The sequence below is a fragment of the Patella vulgata genome, chromosome 1 (genome assembly GCF_932274485.2).
Source record: "Patella vulgata chromosome 1, xgPatVulg1.2, whole genome shotgun sequence".
Taxonomy (NCBI): Eukaryota; Metazoa; Mollusca; class Gastropoda; family Patellidae; genus Patella; species Patella vulgata.
The window spans coordinates 20,284,454-20,303,522 of NC_065879.2; the positions used below are offsets into that span (position 1 = coordinate 20,284,454).

The 19,069-nt window shown below is 36.3% G+C and overlaps 2 protein-coding genes across 2 annotated transcripts; both read left to right on the forward strand.

Annotated features, from left to right (window-relative positions):
- Positions 1-1,294: 1,294 nt before the first annotated feature.
- On the forward strand, positions 1,295-6,878 carry LOC126819152 (low-density lipoprotein receptor-related protein 6). Its single transcript, XM_050547023.2, has 7 exons — positions 1,295-1,386; positions 1,987-2,182; positions 2,677-2,892; positions 3,317-3,435; positions 3,820-3,965; positions 5,508-5,676; positions 6,528-6,878. Exons 1-7 carry the CDS (start codon positions 1,314-1,316, stop codon positions 6,713-6,715), a joined length of 1,107 nt encoding a protein of 368 aa, XP_050402980.2. The 5' UTR covers positions 1,295-1,313; the 3' UTR covers positions 6,716-6,878.
- A 4,666-nt stretch (positions 6,879-11,544) lies between these two features.
- LOC126819133 (probable ATP-dependent RNA helicase ddx42) lies at positions 11,545-16,063 on the forward strand. The gene is made up of 5 exons (XM_050547021.2): positions 11,545-11,613; positions 13,485-13,509; positions 14,158-14,403; positions 14,915-15,010; positions 15,384-16,063. The coding sequence occupies exons 1-5, from the start codon at positions 11,551-11,553 to the stop codon at positions 16,037-16,039; spliced, it is 1,086 nt and encodes a 361-aa protein (XP_050402978.2). The 5' UTR covers positions 11,545-11,550; the 3' UTR covers positions 16,040-16,063.
- Positions 16,064-19,069: the final 3,006 nt, after the last annotated feature.

Here is a 19,069-nt window from a genome sequence, read left to right on the forward strand (position 1 = left end):
GGACAAAATGGCCGTCCCTCGTACGCAAATAGTGTAAACATCTGGTAATCAAGGTTGTGGACCCTCTAGAGGTCACAATTTTGATCGGATTTCGATGAAACTTGAAATACATGTTTATAACCCAAAGATATTGGCTCCTGTCGATATTCGCGCATATCGGATCGTAGCTTCCTGAGTTATGGCCCTTGATTGAACAAAAAATCACGTTTTTAGCTTGTGGTTCCTGTAGAGGTCACAATTTTTATCCGATTAAAAAAACCACGTGTGAATATATCACCATTACACACTAAGATCTTGGTTCCTTTTGATAATCGCGGATACCCGAACTTAACTACCTGGATTATGGCCCCTGATTGTTCGAAAAATCGCATTTTTAGCTTGCTGATTCTCTAGAGGTCACAATTTTTTTCCGATTTTAAAAACCGTTTAAATACATCACCATTCCACCATAATGAAGGTGAATTCTAATTTCGGGAAAATCGAAATGAAACTGCTTATAAAATGGCCGCTCTTTGTACGCAAATTGTGTAGAAGTGTGTAATACGAAGTTTGTGGACCCTCTAGAGGTCACAATTTTTATCCGATTTTGATGAAACTTAAAACATACCTTTATATCCCAAAGATATTTGCACTTTTGATATTTGCATATTTCAGACCATAACTTTCTGGATTATTGCCCTGATTGTACAAAAAATCGCGTTTGCTTTTAGCCTGTTCATTATCCATCTCTTGCAAAATGTGGGCATTCTGCCTGGCAGCCGCTGGTCTTAGTATACAACACATCTAAATTGACTCCCCCATATTGCAAATATAGGAATGTCAATTAATCTGACATATCAAATAATTATTTTAATATCGTCCGTATTCTAATTGATGTAATTATCAAAGATAACACTGGGAGATTTTAATATACTAGACAATTACACGGCAATTTAAAAAGCTATCTATTAAATGCTAAGGGGTGAGGTGACCAAATGGTTTAGTTTTCTGGATCTGCAGTTTGAGTTTGAGAACTGAATCCAACACAAATTAAAAATATGAACATAATTCCATCACGCAAAATGAAGTGCTGCACACATATATCCCCCCCCCCCCACACACACACCGGCTCGAACTCCTATGTTTTTCTCTGTCCGTTATATGTTACAGTTCAACTATCGAACAATTAATAATACAAAGAACAAAGATACAGAATATAGCCCTAATTACCCTTATTAATATCAAATTACTTGATTACCACGTAAGCTTATTTGGTGTATTTAACGTGTGATGAAATTTAGGCTTTTCATTTGAAACTGGACTTCCGAACAGACATGTCGACTCTATTTATTATTCTGTGGATGCTTCTACCATTCTATACGGAATCTATAGTATTTCCAGGACAAGGTAAACCATTTATTATCATTATATCATTCTATACGGTATCCATAGTAATCCCTAGACAAGGTAAACTATTTATTATTATTATACCATTCTATACGGAATCTATATTATTCCCTGGACAAGGTAAAACCCATTTATTGTTTTTTAGAATCCGATATTACTGCAGACGGGGCCCAGGACTGTATAATGAAATGTGCATAATAATTACTTCTCGCTCGGAATGTAACTTGTCGGTATAAGTCTAACGTTAGGTTACTAAACTTCTGGAAGATAGAAACTGCTACTTCTAGATCAGCAGCCCAGAGCATATTGGTCAAACGAACAAGGTATCAATAGCCAAGTACCGTAACATTTACTGTGTAACCTAACATATTCAGATATGGATGTCTGCCGGGGCCTGGTTGCTGCGTGCAGCCCTTGGAGCCCTAAACAAGGTTCCCAAAAAGTAAAGACTTGTCATGAAATCTAAGAATAATAAGAACCAGGCCTGAAATTTGAGAATAATAAAACCGGATTTGAAACCGGATTTTTTTTGCGTTTGTCGCACGTTTGGTTTGTTTTTTTGAATAACGTTTCAAATAATTCGAAATACAAATATTTCAGATGAAGGTCCCCTGATCGCCGTAACGGATTTTAAAGCATCCAAAATGGACATCTTTGACCCGTCTGGTGGAGTCAATGCTACTGTCATTGAAGAGATAAATTTAGAGTATGGACAAGCAGGTGCTTGTGGCATTGAGTTTAATTACAGAAGGAATATGATTTATTGGACTGATGTATACGATAAGAAAGTCTACAGGTAAAATAATACGCCAGGAAAGGGATGATGACCCAGGAAAGGGAGAATCGGTATATTCCTATTGCCTATGAATATATATCGCAATATCGTTGTGTTTTTTTTATAAAAATCTCTCGATAAAGTTCGTCCGTTCATGACCACAACGCTTCACAGAAAAAAAATCCATTAAAAATGATAACCTGTATTGCGTTTACAATGGCTGTGGTAAATTCGGAACGGAAGGTCGCGAAACACTGAATGGGGTTCATCCGCATGATTTTGAAAAATAACCGTTAAAACCATAGCCTCTATCGCGTTCACTGGGTGTTCGGAAAAGGAGACATGACCCTAGAACAGAAGATCGCTAAAAGCTGAATATCGATATAGTTTGTCCTCTAAAAAAAAGTCTCGGGTTCCTATTAAAATATGGACGGATGAAAATGTCTTACATTTCTTGGCATAACTTTTCTTCATTTGAGTTATGACTGGAAATTTTCTTTTAATTTTTCATGAAGTTTAAACTCTGGTGGTGGTGATCAAGAACAGAATATTATATTGGAAGGTGAACTGAGTTCACCGCAAGGTCTGGCGTATGATTGGATACATAATAATTTATACGTCAGTGACCTTGGACTAAATAAGATCTTGGTAATTAAACCAGAAACTGGAGCCCGGAAAACTTTATTATATGTATATGCAGTGGCCGATTTGGAATTGGATCCTAGAACAGGGTAACTATTTTATAGAAATCTGCAAAGTAACAAAACAACTAAAATACCCCTGCTATTCCTTGGGGATTGCCTGGCCGAATGGTACGTCATTGAATCAAGTGTCATGGACCTCTCTCTCTCTCTCTCTCTCTCTCTCTCTCTCTGTTTTTGAAAAAAATATTATAAGCACCAAAAGATTCAAAATGGGAACTTTTGTTAATCGTTTAACCGTTACAGCAACATCTCAAATACAAATACAAAAGGAGCAAACGACACATACATATTAAATCCAAACATTGATGTAAAAGGAAGAACATACGAAAGCCCGCCTCTTCTGTCAGGTTTGCCGGTATAATAGGGCGTGAGAATATCATATTAGTTTGGCTGAATCCATCCATTGTAATTTGTCAAAATGTTGATAAATTTGATTTTTACATTTTACTAGTTGGTTATATTGGATAGCTGGATGGGAAGATACAGCTATGTTGATGAAGTCAACATTGGACGGGCAGAACCAAGTTGTAATATCTTCTGACTTAGACAGACCAATGAGTTTATCTTTAGGTGAGATTCTGATTTGGAAATTCACATAAATGAAATCCAAGTACACGTAGTTTCTAATCCTGAATTCTATAAGTAGACCCAACTTCCCAAATCTAAGCCGTTTCATCTTCTGATTCTGAAATCCAAATCCCTGAACTGTATGTATATATATGCTGATTCTGAAATTTTTGCGATGCCGGGGACCACGGATTTAATCCTTGATTGCATGCCCACAAGACTCATGTACAAGGCCTGGTATTCAGATTATATTTGATAAAGAAAGACTTTTTAAATATTTAAAAACAGATGATATAAACTTTTTGTTTCAAATAGCTCTACAAGTGTAATACATATAGGGTGAGTGGTAGACAGATTCTGTATCTAATGTGTTGTATATTTTTATAGATTATGATGAACAGAAATTATATTGGACTGAAATATATCCTGTTAACCTTATTAAAAGCATTCGTGTCGATGGAGAAGGTCAAACTATAGTTCATCAACCAAGCTCAAGTTATCATTTTTCACCAATGTATATAACTGTAACAATGGTAGGACTCTTTAAGAATTATTATCGAAGGATTTTAAAGTTAATAAATATCGGAGCAGTGGCTGGTGCGACGCCGCCAGAAACTACAAAATGTACGTGCTAATAAATATTTTGACTTTCTTTAACCGTTTGACTTTGTTAATGAAGCATTATGTAATAGGTAAATCAGACTATCGCAGGTCTTTCTGTGGGCCGGACATGTTATATAAACTATTAATTAGACATTTATTAGCATGGAAAGACCTTAATCAAATCTCGATGCCATCTTATGTGTCGAAATTTCAATGGATTTGAACCCGATTTGCTGCTCAACGCTCATTGATGATTTCATCCAAAAATGGATATTCGAGACTTTTTGTTATCATACCAACTTTAGCATACAAATTATGACCGAGGCTAGGCCTAAAACTCAAACGCTAATATCTCGGTTCAGAGTGGAGCAATTTGAATGAAAATTTCAGCATATTCCATTTACATTATCTAGTTTTGAACTATTATAGCGAGAACTGTCAGCTCTTTATCTAATCTTCCGTAATGCTCCTTTAATTATTATTTCGACATTTATCAACAGGACAAGCCCGTGATCAACTCTCTAGAAAATCAGATGGCTGAGATATACAGTAGATTAAACAATATCTGTCATATTAAACATTCATTATGCAAGAGCAAAATCTGCTTATTACAATTCTTTCTTGAGGCCTGAAATGTTATCTAAATTATCAATTAAACATTAATTAACTTATCCAGACCATAATAAACTCTCGATGTCAAGGCTATCCTTCGATGTTGGCTGGATTAGATTCCTATATGCCGCTAACGGCTATTGATAATTAAATCAATAAAAGTGGATAATCGAGACTATGCTGTTTATATTAATGATTCTAGTAATGATGACCGAGACTATGCAAACATTTCACCCGCTTGTTTCTCGGCTCATAGTGGATCAATTTGACTGAAATTTTCAGCAAATTACCTTTACACTATCTAGTTTAATTTTTAACTATTATAGCGAGAACTGCCGTCTCTATATTTTATCTCACATAATGTATCTTTAATATGGACAATCGAGATTATCGTAGCAATAATACCGCGTGTATTAAATAGCTTTATTTACGCCCGCTTACACTGAAGTGGTATTGCTGACAATAATACCGAGACTACTAAAGCATAGCTCACATGTTTTGACACGGCCAGTCTCACTCTCCACACAAGTCTCGCTATCCAGCGGAAGACAACTCTGTTTGGGAGATTGGGCCAGTCTACGGTGCAGTACACACTCAAGTGACCCTTAAATCTTACGCACAGGTTTACTAAAATCCCCCCAGTAGACTGCCCGTATGGCGGGGTGTGAGCTAGACTTAACGCCATGTATTAACATAACTTCAAGAAATCATAACCTCGAATAAAGTAACTGAACTCAAATTTCAATATTTTCATAGCCTAATATAGCAAGAACGACCAGTCCATTATCTAAATCTAACATAATGCATCTTTAAGTATGGCTTTGTATGTTGAATAGTCAAAACGATTTGTTAATTTCCAGGACTATATCTACTGGACCCAAGGCTCAACACATAGAGTTCTCGGACGTTCGAAAAACAATGGCGGACAACCTACCAGGTACAAAAACTTAGAATCGCGTGGTGGGAGGAACATTCAGGAAAAGCCATTTTCGGGTATTCTTGCTATAGATCCACGAAAACAGAGAGAAAGTAAGAAACCTTCTTTTGATCATATTAAATGTAGTTTTGTCATACACTATAAATTTGATATCTTGTCATACATGCTGGACGCCATGTTGTATGAAAGGGTCTGTGTGGACACGCGATGCTGGGCATCATTCTGTACTAAAGGTTCTGTGTGAACATCATACTGTACCATAGTTTCTGTGAGGACAAATCATGCTGGGCATCATTTTGTATCATACGACGTAGGTTCTCTGTTGGCATACCATGCTGGACATCATTCTGTATCATATATTCTGTTTGGACACACCATGCTGGGCATCATCTGTATCATATGTTTTGTTTGGACACACCATGCTGGGCATCATTCTGTATCATATGTTTTGTGTGGACACACGATGTTGGGTATCATTCTGTATCAAAAGTTATATGTCAAATCCAATGTGTCTTTTTGCTAACATATTTGTTGTCCTTATGGTGATTGTCTAATAATGCGAATCCATCTCCATCGAAATTAAAAGCCTCACCTCAGTTTTTAGAACTAGACTACCTTTATTTCAGTTCAGTGTAGGCTAATCGCAGCTATTTACAGGATTTTTAAGTTGTTGTATATTGTAATTATATCTGTAATTGTTTTATAATAATAGGGCTGAGAAATAAAATTGTCTTTTTTTTATCACACATTTTGGCAGATAAAATATTCCAGTTGACCAAAAGAAATATGAACATTTTTTTTATATAAAAATTATTATCCATTTTGGCGGAAAAACCCGTGTGAGCCCTGATTATCTGTAATTATAAAACTTGTAAAATTACCGGTTGTAACAAATTAGTATATTCTATTTCCTTGTTAAACTCTATTTTTAATTTTTTTTTAGGTCCAAGCCTCTGTGGCGATAATAATGGTGGATGTTCCCATTTCTGTCTGCCATCATTGATACAATCTGTTACGTCATATAAATGCGCATGCCCAGATGGAATGAATTTAATGGATGATAACTCAACATGCTCAGCTGAAGTAACCCAAAAACCGAAGTCGAATTGGTTCGATACCCTATTTTCTTAGTTACAGAGAAATCTCGATTTAGCTTGATACCTTATTTTGTTAGTTACAATAAAGCGACTGTAGTCCCATGACTCGATCCACTATTTACATAGCTACAAGGAAGTTTCCATTTGACTTGATACCCCATTTCCTTAGCTACAATAAAGCGACCTTACCCTCGATAGCCTATTTTCTTAGCTATGACATGTTTGGAAATAAAGTGGTTGTCATACATAATATTATGTACAAACGAAATATAACCATTAAGTTTGAGACAGTTGTTGAAAAGGTTTCGAGTTAACAACAAACAGAATAAATACGTGTAGCTATGACAATTATAAGCTTGGCTTCTGACCCCCGATACCTGCATCTCCTCCTTTCATTACAAAATCTTCATAAGTGACTGGACCCGTGATTGATACCGAGCGGTAAGGGTTGTATTATGGAATGATTCATAGCCGGAATTGGGGTACTTGGAATTGTACAAATGCCGAGAAGTTAACTGTCTTGACGTGAGATAATAATCATCTATTCCATCTGAAACTACGTGTATATGTAAGAGTAGGCCGTAGTGTCTCTGTCTGGGAAAAATGTCACACATACTGTATGTCGTATATCTTCATTGAAATACAAATAGAGAAAATTGACGACAGGGCTCGAAATTTTCGACTGTCTACTGTTTTACAGGTGAATATGAGAGAGCTGGACAAAATTTTACTTACATTCATTTAATTGACTTCAAACCACAATACCGTACTCATATAAAACCCCGCATAGCTTATAATAGTCCCCTGACCGTACCTACTCACTATAAATAAAGACACTGCATATTGTAACTATAAAACTACCGTACTATGGATATCAAATATTTCAATGTTCATCTATAGTAATATTCAAATATTTCAATCTTATACACACGTTATCTATAGTAATATGGATATCAAATATTTCAAAGTTCTTCAAACAGTAGGTACAAAATCTATAGTACCGTAATATATGGGTTTCAAATATTTCAAAGTTCTTCAAACAGTAGATACATTATCTATAGTAATACGGGTTTCAAATATTTCAATGTTATACAAACATTATAAAAGACATTATGTGTATAGTAATATGGGTTTCAAATATTTCAATGTTATACAGACATTAAAGACCTTATAATATGGGTTTCAAATATTTCAATGTTAGACAAACATTAAAGATATTATTTATGGTAATATTGCTTGGCTCAATGTTATAGATACTGTAAATACACTACTATAGTATTATGGATAAGTAATATGGATATCAAATATTTCAATGTTGTTTGAACAGTAAATACATTATCTGCAGTAATATGGATATCAAATATTTCAATGTTATACAAACAGTATATGTAGATACATTGTCTATAGCATATGGGTATCAAACATTTCAATATTAAACACGCAGTAAATACATTTTCTATCATCAACATAGGTCATACAGTAAATACATTATCGCATATGTGTATCACATATTTCAATGTTTAAACAGTTAATACATTTTCTATAGTAATATCAACATCAAACATTTCAATGTTGTCTCAACAATAAATACATTGACTATTAATCCCGTCAATATAGCAAAAAATAACCCAAACCTAGAAAAAATTGCGGTTTAGGGTAAACAACTTCTGAACGGATTCCAAATAACATATCAAAATTGTAGATTCACGGGGCTACGAGAAAATTTATAATTGGCATACATCCAAGATGGCCTCCCCATGATTTTTTCCTGACAATATATCTGTGCACTATGATGTGCTCGCTTAATGGATGAAATAGCATGATCTGGGGCTAATATAGATGTCCGTTGCACGCGTTGAACAGGTGCGTGTTTAGTAGGGGTTAAATTAATTAAAAATCGCTCGGGGGGGGGGGGATTTTTTGGTGCTCGTTGAAGCAAGTGTTCGCTGATTAGGAGTGCACGCCCGAGCAAGTTCTACTGTATCACCATTGTAATTTTTGACTAGAAATAGGAGTCAACTCTCTCTTCACCGTTTCCGAGAATGGCCGATCGTTTGATTGACAGGCGTTAATTCCACCTACATAATCTCGATTATCAAGTAACGTTTTCAATGGCTGTGATACCGTTAGTCTATTCGGTTTGAGATGGGGTTGCAATTCGTATCACATTTATTTTTTACTACAAATTAAAAATAAGACTTTTAATATATAGATAAGAAGCCAAAGTTTGAAAGGAATGGACCAAATCAATGGGGCATAATTATAGCCGACTTCTTATTAGCCTGCGTGTACTCTTGTACTGTAACTGGTAGGCCTACGTAACTCCCGAAGCAGACTAATAATAGGAAACAGTGATCCAATGGGGCTGCAATTCAACTGGAGCGATGTTTATCAATTTCCATAATTTTTCTGTAAACGCAAGTGACAAAAGAGCGTATAATACCGACATCTAAACTCTTCATTTTAACCACAACTAAACATAATATCAAGGCATTATATATCGAACTTTCAATCAAATTGACTGACATGCGGCCTCGCTTCGTACACTCTATCATTTAGCCATGGATCGTATATAATAAGTTCTATGGTATAACGTCTTACTGTACAATACAAGTCTAATACTTTCATTTACGAGTTGTGTTGTTTTTTCGGTATTGTGAATGGTCTCTACTGACGCTGGGCAACGTACGAATCCGAATTGTCTTTGCGAGATTGGCCTATAGAATACTCCCCAACCCTGTTCTTTACTCGTGTAATTTCTGAAGATATTGTGGCTGCAACATAACTATGTTGGCTTTTAAAGATTTGGGTAAACACAACAACTGCGGGGGCAGTGTCTTAGAACAATGTCCCTCAAGTGACGGATTTTTAGATCATCGGATTCATTTTGGAGCGTGGGTTTCTTATTCGTCACTACCATCCTGGACCTGGTCTTGCACCCTTTGTTCGGCTATCTTATACACTTCTAGAATTAAGTACTTAACAGATTCAGGATTTTCTCGGCGGGCATACAGACTGCGGTTGGGCGATAATTACGTTTTCAGAAAGGAGGGTACAGCCGAGCTCTCAAGATTTAAGAATGCTAATAAAGGCGAGGCAGGACACCTCCGAAAAGTATCTCATTTTTTATCATAGAACATTGAGAATGGTGGTCGTATCATTAGCAGGACTCCCGACAAGTAATAAACATATAAGATACAACATGCTTGTATTCAAAGTAATAATTATTTACCGCAACAGAAATATAGACTACGAAGGAATAGCTGCAACTTAAAAAAAATAATCCTTATTGTCTCAGATCGTCATTTGAGTGATTGGGGAATTCCTAGGAAACTACAGTATTGTGAAAACTTAAAGGAGCTAAATCGCTAACATTTGGGACCTAGAAATTGACACAAGTGGGTCGCAACTCATATAATACTGTAATATGAATGTATATAAACTGATTTACATTCAATCGTTTCCGTTTTTACTCTAATTTCAAATCAGTTATGTTCCGTGAAATAAGGCAGCAGTCTCAATCGAATGCAAATTCCTAGCGTCTGGTTATTCCAGTCTACATGTCTAGCCTCGTTCCTCGAGTCTCTTGCTAGAACTGGGGCTGAAACGCATTATGGTACACGATTCGTGTACCAATGGTAAAATATTTATTTTGTCTTAAATATTGGATATCAGAAGCCCATCTTTTTCCGGTAAGATCACAACATCAATGTTGTTTTAAATTGACAAATAATTCGTGTTTTCAATGTTGAAGATTTTGGATGATATTGAGTTAGAGACTTAGCTACTTTAATCTCTAATTGTCGTGTCTCTTTAGAGGCGAAAATTTACAGGGAAATCACTTTTTCTCTGACAATTTATTTGAGACTTATTTTCGTATTATATCGCTCTCATTTTCCAACAAAGGTCATACTGTCTCCATACTGGTAGGATGTTAGTCATCAACGGACGCCCAGGTTCCCGGCCTATTTTCAAATTACAAGTGAATATTGACCTTACACAAGTGAATGCACAGTACATGAAAGACGATAGGTAACGCGTAAAAAGGTGTTCAAATATTCAGTCAATACAAAAACATAGCGGTAGATTTAAATTACTGTTTATTGTCCAGCTGAAATTACATATAAACCTACACTGGCTCTGCGTGATGAAAGTAAAAGGGGTATTGCCATTTTCAACAAGAAAATAACTTTATATAATATATATATCATCAAACTAAAACACAAATGACCCAAGTCATATTTGAAAATTGGTTACATTTTGAGCCTATGTAGCTTCCCGGTGGCAAATATATCTATAGAACATTCTAATTTGTTAGGTTTATCAAAAGGAATGGAATTGAGGATTCAAATAATATTTCTGTATTCAATGTTTGAATCCTTTGTAAAATGTGTTAAAATGACTCGGGTAATACTTCCTTTATGATGACATTCACAATAACTTTAGACACACCAAAATATCGAAGCACCAGCCTGTTATGGTGAAAGTACTTGCCGGAGCGTACGCCGAACGCCTAATGGATCTTGGAACGTGTACATCTCCGCGAAGAGTTAGAAGATTTGTATTACATATTAGCATACAATATGATTTGATAAGCGTAAATGTCTAAAGCGCTAGTGCCCCTTTAATATTGATATATATATATATATATATATATATATATATATATATATATATATATATATATATATATATATATACTGATCATGGTTATTTTGGTGATTATTATTACCCCAGATGACTAGTTTCAAGGCTATTAAATTGATTGTTTGGTCTGGAGATCAAGCTGTATTTACCAACTGATGTGCTGAGTTTCTGTATAAAATTGTCTGATCTGTGCCTCGTAATGCCAGAGTAATTTCTTCCATCATGAAAATCTTCATACTTCTTGCTATTGTGGGGTTTGTTTTAGTCTCCAGCAAACCATTTAGGGTAAGTAGACGTGCTGTTTATTAAGAAGGGGTTTGAACATTTTAAAGTAATTCCACATTCGCTTCACATAGGTAATCTAAACCAGATCACAGACCTACAAGACTAGTGCTACGTGGTTAGAACAATGAATCTTACAGTTTGGGTATCTTGGTTTACGCTGGCCCTAACCGCGCTACTTTTAAGAATTCTAGGACTGTGGGTGAACTTTAATACCCCGTATCTCGCTGCGCATTAGCAAGTTGGGAGGGGGGGGGGGCACTCGTTATTCAAATTGTATATTGTTATAACACGATCACTATTATTTTTTTATACGCCCACATTTTCATGTGAACGTATTATGCCGTCGCCCCTGTCCGTCCGGACGTCCGTCCGTCTACAATTTGTTAGTGGACACTCTACCTTATCCGATTTTGACGAAACTTGAAATATAGGTTTATCTCCAAAAGATCTCGACTGCTTTCGATATTGGCATGTATCGGATCGAAACTTCATGGATTATGGCCCCTGTTTGTACGAAAAATCACGTTTTTAGCTTGTGGACCCTATAGAGGTCACAATTTTTATCCAATTTTGTTGAAACTTGAAATGTAAGTTTATAACCCAAAGATCTCGGGTCCTTTCGATATTCGCGCATATCGGACAGTAACTTCCTGAATTATGGCCCCTGATTGTACGAAAAATCGCGTTTTAACTGGTGGACCCTATAGAGGTTACAATTTTTATCCGATTTTGTTGAAACTTGAAATGTAAGTTTATAACCCACAGATCTTGGTTCCTTTCGATATTCGCGCATATCGGACCGTAACTTCCTGAATTATGGCCCCTGATTGTACAAAAAATCGCGTTTTTAGCTTGTGGACACTATAGTGGTCATAATATTTATCCGATTTAAAAAGCCGTACTATTATATCACCGTTACACCCTAAGGACGACTGAGTTCGAATTTCGTGAAAATCAGCCCAAAATTGACAGACAAAATGGCTGCCGTTCGTTCTCAAATAGTGTAAAAATATGGTATATCAAGGTTGTGGACCCTATAGAGGTCACAATTTTTATCGGATTTTGTTGAAACTTGAAATGTAAGTTTATAACACAAAGATCTCAGTTCCTTTCGATATTTGCGCATATCGAATTGTAATTTCCTGAATTATGGCCCTTGATTGTAGGAAAAATCACTTTCTTGTTAGCTTGTTCTCTATCCATCTCTCGAAAATGTGGGCGTATCCTGCCTGGCAGCCGCTGGTTATTATCATGAACATTTTTATAGCACACAATTCACTAGGGTGCTCAGATGCGCTTTGCAAAACATATAAATTATCACACATTATAAATTATCACAGATATCACAGACAAAAATAAAATATAATCATAAATTATTTAGTAAACAATACATTATGAAGATATTATGAATAAAGGTATAAAACAATGAAATGAAATGAGAAATGAACTGGGGTTTAACGTCCTACTGTTCTGCTCCTATACTGGGCTAATGAAAACGGGCATGCGCCACACAGCGTGCAATGAGGGAAATTTTGCCGTGGCAGCGGCACTATGGTCTACTCTTATATCGAATTCCAACTACCAAGGGATCTTTTACGTGCACGCCAATGTATACACGGGTCCTCGGTTTTTCGTCCCATCCGAACGACTAGGCAGCTCTCCTTGTCAGGACCTCCATTCTGCACAACTGACAAGGGGAAACCACGCCGGAAAAATCCCGATTAACTTTCTCGCCCAATACAGAGATCGAACATGCGACCTCCAGGCTAGCGAGCCACCGTCCCACCCACTTAGCCACCGTGGGCACCGGTATAAAACAAGACAACATAAGTCAGTAAAATAAAATATATGTTTCATTTTGTATATTTCAGGAATCGAAAAGAGAGAAACGAGCAGGTACACCGAGAATTTCTTTGAAAACAGTATTTTGTCTTAAATATATTGTATTTTGTTGACTCCCATTTCTTCGAAAATAGATACACCTTTTTTCGAAGCAGAATATTGTATGTATTTACGCACGTATGGTTGCATACAACGGGGGCTCTTTCAGAGCGTTTTAAGGGCTCCGATGTAGTAAGGTAAATCCGGTTTCACCCTGAGCTTATGTGAATAATAACCGCATCGCGATTTCAGCGTAACATTTTGGCGCCATTGTTTATCGTTCTCCCACACAAAAAGTTGTTTGTACAAAGATAAATACGGTGGCTTCCAAGGGCTTAAACAAACCATCACCGCTATGGAAGCGTACATCGGGAAAACGACGAATCGTCCACGATAGATTGTCTGTTAGTAGCGCATACGAATTGGGTGGGTTAGAACATGACACGCTATGCAATTCGCCTCGTTATTTCAGTATTTCAAAATTGTAATTGGCTGCCTTTAGATTAAGTTGCAAGCCGATATGCTTCAGAGATATATGGCCGTGTAATGGAATTTTAAATAAGAACACGTATCCTTAGACCGGGAAATGAAATAGATGTTACGGAGCAACCGCCAGAATCCATCCCTACATTGCCATTTCATCATCACTATTTCTTTCAACAGTATGTTCTACAACAACTTACGATAAACCAGAAGGAAATATAGTATCCCATGGCGACTACGGACTTTACAACTACATGACCAATCAAGATTGCACATATATTATCAAAGTTGAATCTCCAAGCAAATTATTTCTAAACTTTCATCAGGTGGCTTTAGAAGGAGATAATCCCTCATGTCCTTATGATTATGTGAAAATTGTGTCAACAAACGAGATATTTTGTGGAGACGCAGCAAAGAATTTTGAATGTAAGTTTGTATACCCTTCATTTGCGGAAGTTAAAAATGTACGCTGATAGAAATACCTCTCGGCTTTATGTTCATGTACGTGGGCTGGGTTATAATATAGAGTTATATAAATTTGTCAAAAATTTTATAAATTTACCATGAGTTATTTAAATTGTCATGAGTTGGTTATGGAGAGAGAGAGGGGGGGGGGGGGGTAACGTCCATTCGACACAAACTAGGTCATTTCGGGACTAACATATGGTTCAAATTAATTTCAATTTTTTTTAGATGTGGGAGAAAACCGGGGGATTCGGAGATAACCCACGAGGTTGGACAGATAACCCTACTCCTTGTCACTATAACCGGGAAACGAATTGGTCATGGTCATGAGTAATATGACTTGTTTAGTTGCTCGGTTAAAAGAACTATGGTAAACGTGTTTAAATATTGACAAGTCGCCGATCCCCAGACTTCTTGAAATAGCGTTCTGTTATCTTTCCAAAAACCTAAATACAAAATACTTTTTTTTCAGTCGACAATATAGACAGTGATTTTACAATCAAATTTCATTCTGATAGCTCGGTCCAGTTTGGTGGATTCATTGCATCTTACAGAATAGAGCCACTGTGTAAGTTTCTTCCTAGAACAACTTATCATACAACTAACACATTTTTGTTGTGCTTTGGTATTCAAACCGCTGGGTTTTACCAATGGATTTTGTGCCCAGGGCTAATTTCTACCCAGTGAATGTTCTACCCAGTGAATTTAAGATCTAAGAGTTTTCAAACGTCGTAATTGTGAAGGCGTGTAAGATTAAATAAGTTTGTAGATGACTTTAATATAGTATGCTTAACTATGTGCAAAGGGTGGAATGGTTGGTTTTCATAAATTAGTAACACTATTGCTTCTTTAAAATAATGTGCGGTGTCATGCACGTCTAACTCTTTGTAGACCACCTAAAGATGCTTCTAATATATTATATTTATACCTCTTTCGTGTAGTTCAAGCAGCACCATTCATTGCGAATACTACAGCAAACATTACTACGTCATGGCCAAACTGGAACACCACTACCCCATGGCCGAACTGGAACAACACCGGGAACAGCACAGGAAATCACACTACATCGTGGCCTAGTTGGAACACTACTACATCATGGCCGAACTGGAACAACACAGGTAACAGCACGGGAAATACCACTGCATCATGGCCGAGTTGGAACACTACTACCCCATGGCCGAACTGGAACAACACCGGGAACAGCACGGGAAATACCACTGCATCATGGCCGAGTTGGAACACTACTACATCATGGCCGAACTGGAACAACACAGGCAACAGCACGGGAAATACCACTACATCATTGCCGAGTTGGAACACTACTACATCATGGCCGAATTGGAATAACACAGGCAACAGCACGGGAAATACCACTACATCATGGCCGAATTGGAACACCACTACCTCATGGCCAAGCTGGAACACTACCACGTCATGGCCAAGTTGGAACACTACCACGTCATGGCCCAACTGGAACATCACCGGGAACGGTACTTTCCCCTTAAAGAATTTTTCCACACTGATTAACATGTTAAATGGTACCTATGTAAACGTCTTGGTTCTCAATTACCAAGGCTACAATAACGTAGATTTGTAAACTAATGGAAGATATTAAAGTTAGTTACCAGAAAAAAACGTTTACTTTTTACTTCATCAATATCTAATACGCCTCCGGCAGTACGTGAATGGGGGTTAAAGGGAGGGAACACACTTTTCTAGATTCCAGGAATCGATAGATACCGATTGCCACAGATCACCATTCCCCATTGACCTTAATGTTAATTCTCGTCGCTTGGCCGGCTCTAACGTTTTCCCAAATTTTCGTTGGGTAGAAAACTTTCTACCACAGCATGTATGAGGCTCACCATGAAAAACTTGAGATACACAAGCTGGAAGTAGAGACAAATAAACATGCAATTTTACGCCCTACATTTCAACCTAACCAACCTATTAACCCTTGCATCCTTCTGCCTCAAAATCATGAATATTCACCAAAACCTGAGAAAATGTATATTCAACCCCTTTCTTCAATTCTACTTATATCAGACGAGGATGATATAAGAGGAAATCCATTACCAACTCCACCGGTGGAAAAACGAAAACGGTTAACAAAGCGAAATTCGGAAATTCTCCAAGTCCTGGAAAACCATGAATTAAAAAGACAAGGTGACACTGAAAAAATTCTTGAAGTCATGAATAAAGAACATCAGGAGGTTATGGAAATTGAAAGGAGAAGATTAGACTTGGAGCAATCGAAAATTGATATTTTTAAAAAGCTTATCGAAAAGTTTTAGGTTATAGATATTCCAATTCGAAACGAATAATGTTATTGATTTTTGTATCATTTATAGTTAATTTTACGTTAGACAGAGACTGTCCTGGTTGGAAACAGTTAATTTAGTTATTATCAAACGGAGGAACAACAACTGCGAGAATGGTCATCAATTTTAAAGGGACAATCCCACTCTCGCTGGGTTAAAAAAAATATTGCCTTACTTTTAAGTTTTAAATGTGTAGTACTAGTAGCCTACCTTCAGTTGAAATCATCCTATTAAATTCTATTTTACTAGTCCAAAAAATTTGAAAATATTTTAAATTTCAATTTTCAATTCTATAATAGGTACGTGCCGAATAGAAGTCCGGGTTTTTTTATACCGAATTAAGTAATAAAGTCCAGTCGTCGTTGCGAAAAATAGCCTTTATAGACGTAAATACACAAGATATAAACCAATCGTTATATTCTACTTTTGATTTTTGTACTAGTTTACGTTTTTATATTTTTAGATAATAAGTTAACCTTAAGTATTCCATTTTTTTAAAAAATAGGTTGATTCAAATGCAATGTATAGCACCAATAAATTGAAATATCTTATAATACTACAACTTATTAATGAAATATTCAAAATGAAGATTGGGACATTTTTATACAACCAGAGAGGGATTGTTCCTAAAAATTACTTGTATTACATGTATCTATGAAGTGCGACCATAAGAACAATTTACTTACGAGAAGACAGATTGTCTCTTTTAGTACTTTTGTTTACTACTATTAGGTATTACTATGCATTCTAGTTTTATGCATTTATTATTTTCTGTTAACTTAAATAGACATAGTCTGTTTATTTAAAAGTTTATTTATGTTATTAAAAAATAATAAAAAATTAAATTACATAAAAAGCAACAAGCTGATAGCATTGCGTTTTTGTTCACCATTTGGTTGAGGTGTATCGTCACCAAAATACTCGTTTTGATCACCAGCCTCTTCTTCAGCTAGACCTTCGTGCAGATCAGCGCTCACGATGTCGATCGCCATTGCCGCCAATTGCGATAAAAATATAATTTTGGCGATAAAATATTCAATCTGGCGAAATTTTTGGCGATAACATTTTCCTGTATGGCGATTCTTTTTTAACCATGGCAATACATTTTTCTTGCCACAAAGCTTTATTTCCACGCCGTGCATACACGTTACAGTATATTGCGCTTGGCTAAGCCAGTTATCAATCAATTAGGTGCCAATAATAGAGATATCTTTTGTCTTTTGATCAATCTCGGATTCTGAAGACATATATTATGTAAAGCAAAGCAACTAGTTATAAAATGAATGAGTCTATCATGATCCTGCATATCAATATATTTTAGTCGCCTAAACCGACCCTTTAGAAAACCAAAAGCATGCTCGATGGGTATACGCGTTGAACTATGTTTAAAGTTATAATTTTTCTTAATGTCTGACAAATTGCCAAAATCCTTGTAAGGCACCAAAACATGTTCTTCTAGAGCATAAGCTGAGTCCGCTAATAGATGACAATTGTCTGGAAATAACTTTCGACGAACGGTCATATCTTCCGAGTCTGTATATAGTGAAGAGTTTTGAAAAACTCTAGCACCATGTGCCGAGCCGGGCCATCCTGCATATACTGATGTATAAAAACCCTGCATGATCACATACAGCCATAACATTAATGCTATGAAACTTTTTCCTATTGATGTAGTTCTCCGGAAACTCTTTTGGTGCTTTAATGGGAACATGGGTTCCATCTAATGCCCCAATAACACTGGGAAATCCTCTTAACCTTTTAAATCCTTCAATTATTTCCTGTAGCCTGTCTCCAGATGGCCAACTTATCACTTTTAGCAAAACATGATCCACCACGATCTTTGATAAGTTACCAACAATCTTAAAAACGATAGCTTCACATACGCCAAACACATCTCCTATACGTACGAGTGGCAGTTGGCTTGACGCATAATACAAAAATATTAATAGTTGTTTTTCAGCAGAAATCGTTGATGAACGGTTGGATATAGTCAATGATGACATCAAATGTTGATTTTTCACATCGGAATCTCTATCTAAATTCTCCTGGGCTGTATTCATTTACAGTTTTTTCAATATATTCCTCGATCCTAGGTTTTCTTAGGACACTTTTTACATGTTTTGTCACTACAGTTTTCAAAAAAAAAATACTTGAACTTGTTGGACATAGGAGATCGTTTCTAACGGCAACCATTTTTCTTTTTTTGCGTAGATAACCTTCATTTGTCTTTAACAAGTCATCAATAATTAGCAGAGACAATTTTTTTTTCTGATCGGTGTCCGCGATGGCAGACATCTTACCAAATC

Bases quoted from the DNA above. Each gene is read 5' to 3' on its own strand.
- LOC126819152 (XM_050547023.2), top strand. From the start codon at position 1,314: ATGTCGACTCTATTTATTATTCTGTGGATGCTTCTACCATTCTATACG. The intron at 1,387-1,986 runs GTAAACCATTTA...CAAATATTTCAG, and splicing joins TATAGTATTTCCAGGACAAG to ATGAAGGTCCCCTGATCGCC. The intron at 3,966-5,507 runs GTAGGACTCTTT...GTTAATTTCCAG, and splicing joins TGTATATAACTGTAACAATG to GACTATATCTACTGGACCCA.
- LOC126819133 (XM_050547021.2), top strand. From the start codon at position 11,551: ATGAAAATCTTCATACTTCTTGCTATTGTGGGGTTTGTTTTAGTCTCC. The intron at 14,404-14,914 runs GTAAGTTTGTAT...CTTTTTTTTCAG, and splicing joins CGCAGCAAAGAATTTTGAAT to TCGACAATATAGACAGTGAT. The intron at 15,011-15,383 runs GTAAGTTTCTTC...TCTTTCGTGTAG, and splicing joins TTACAGAATAGAGCCACTGT to TTCAAGCAGCACCATTCATT.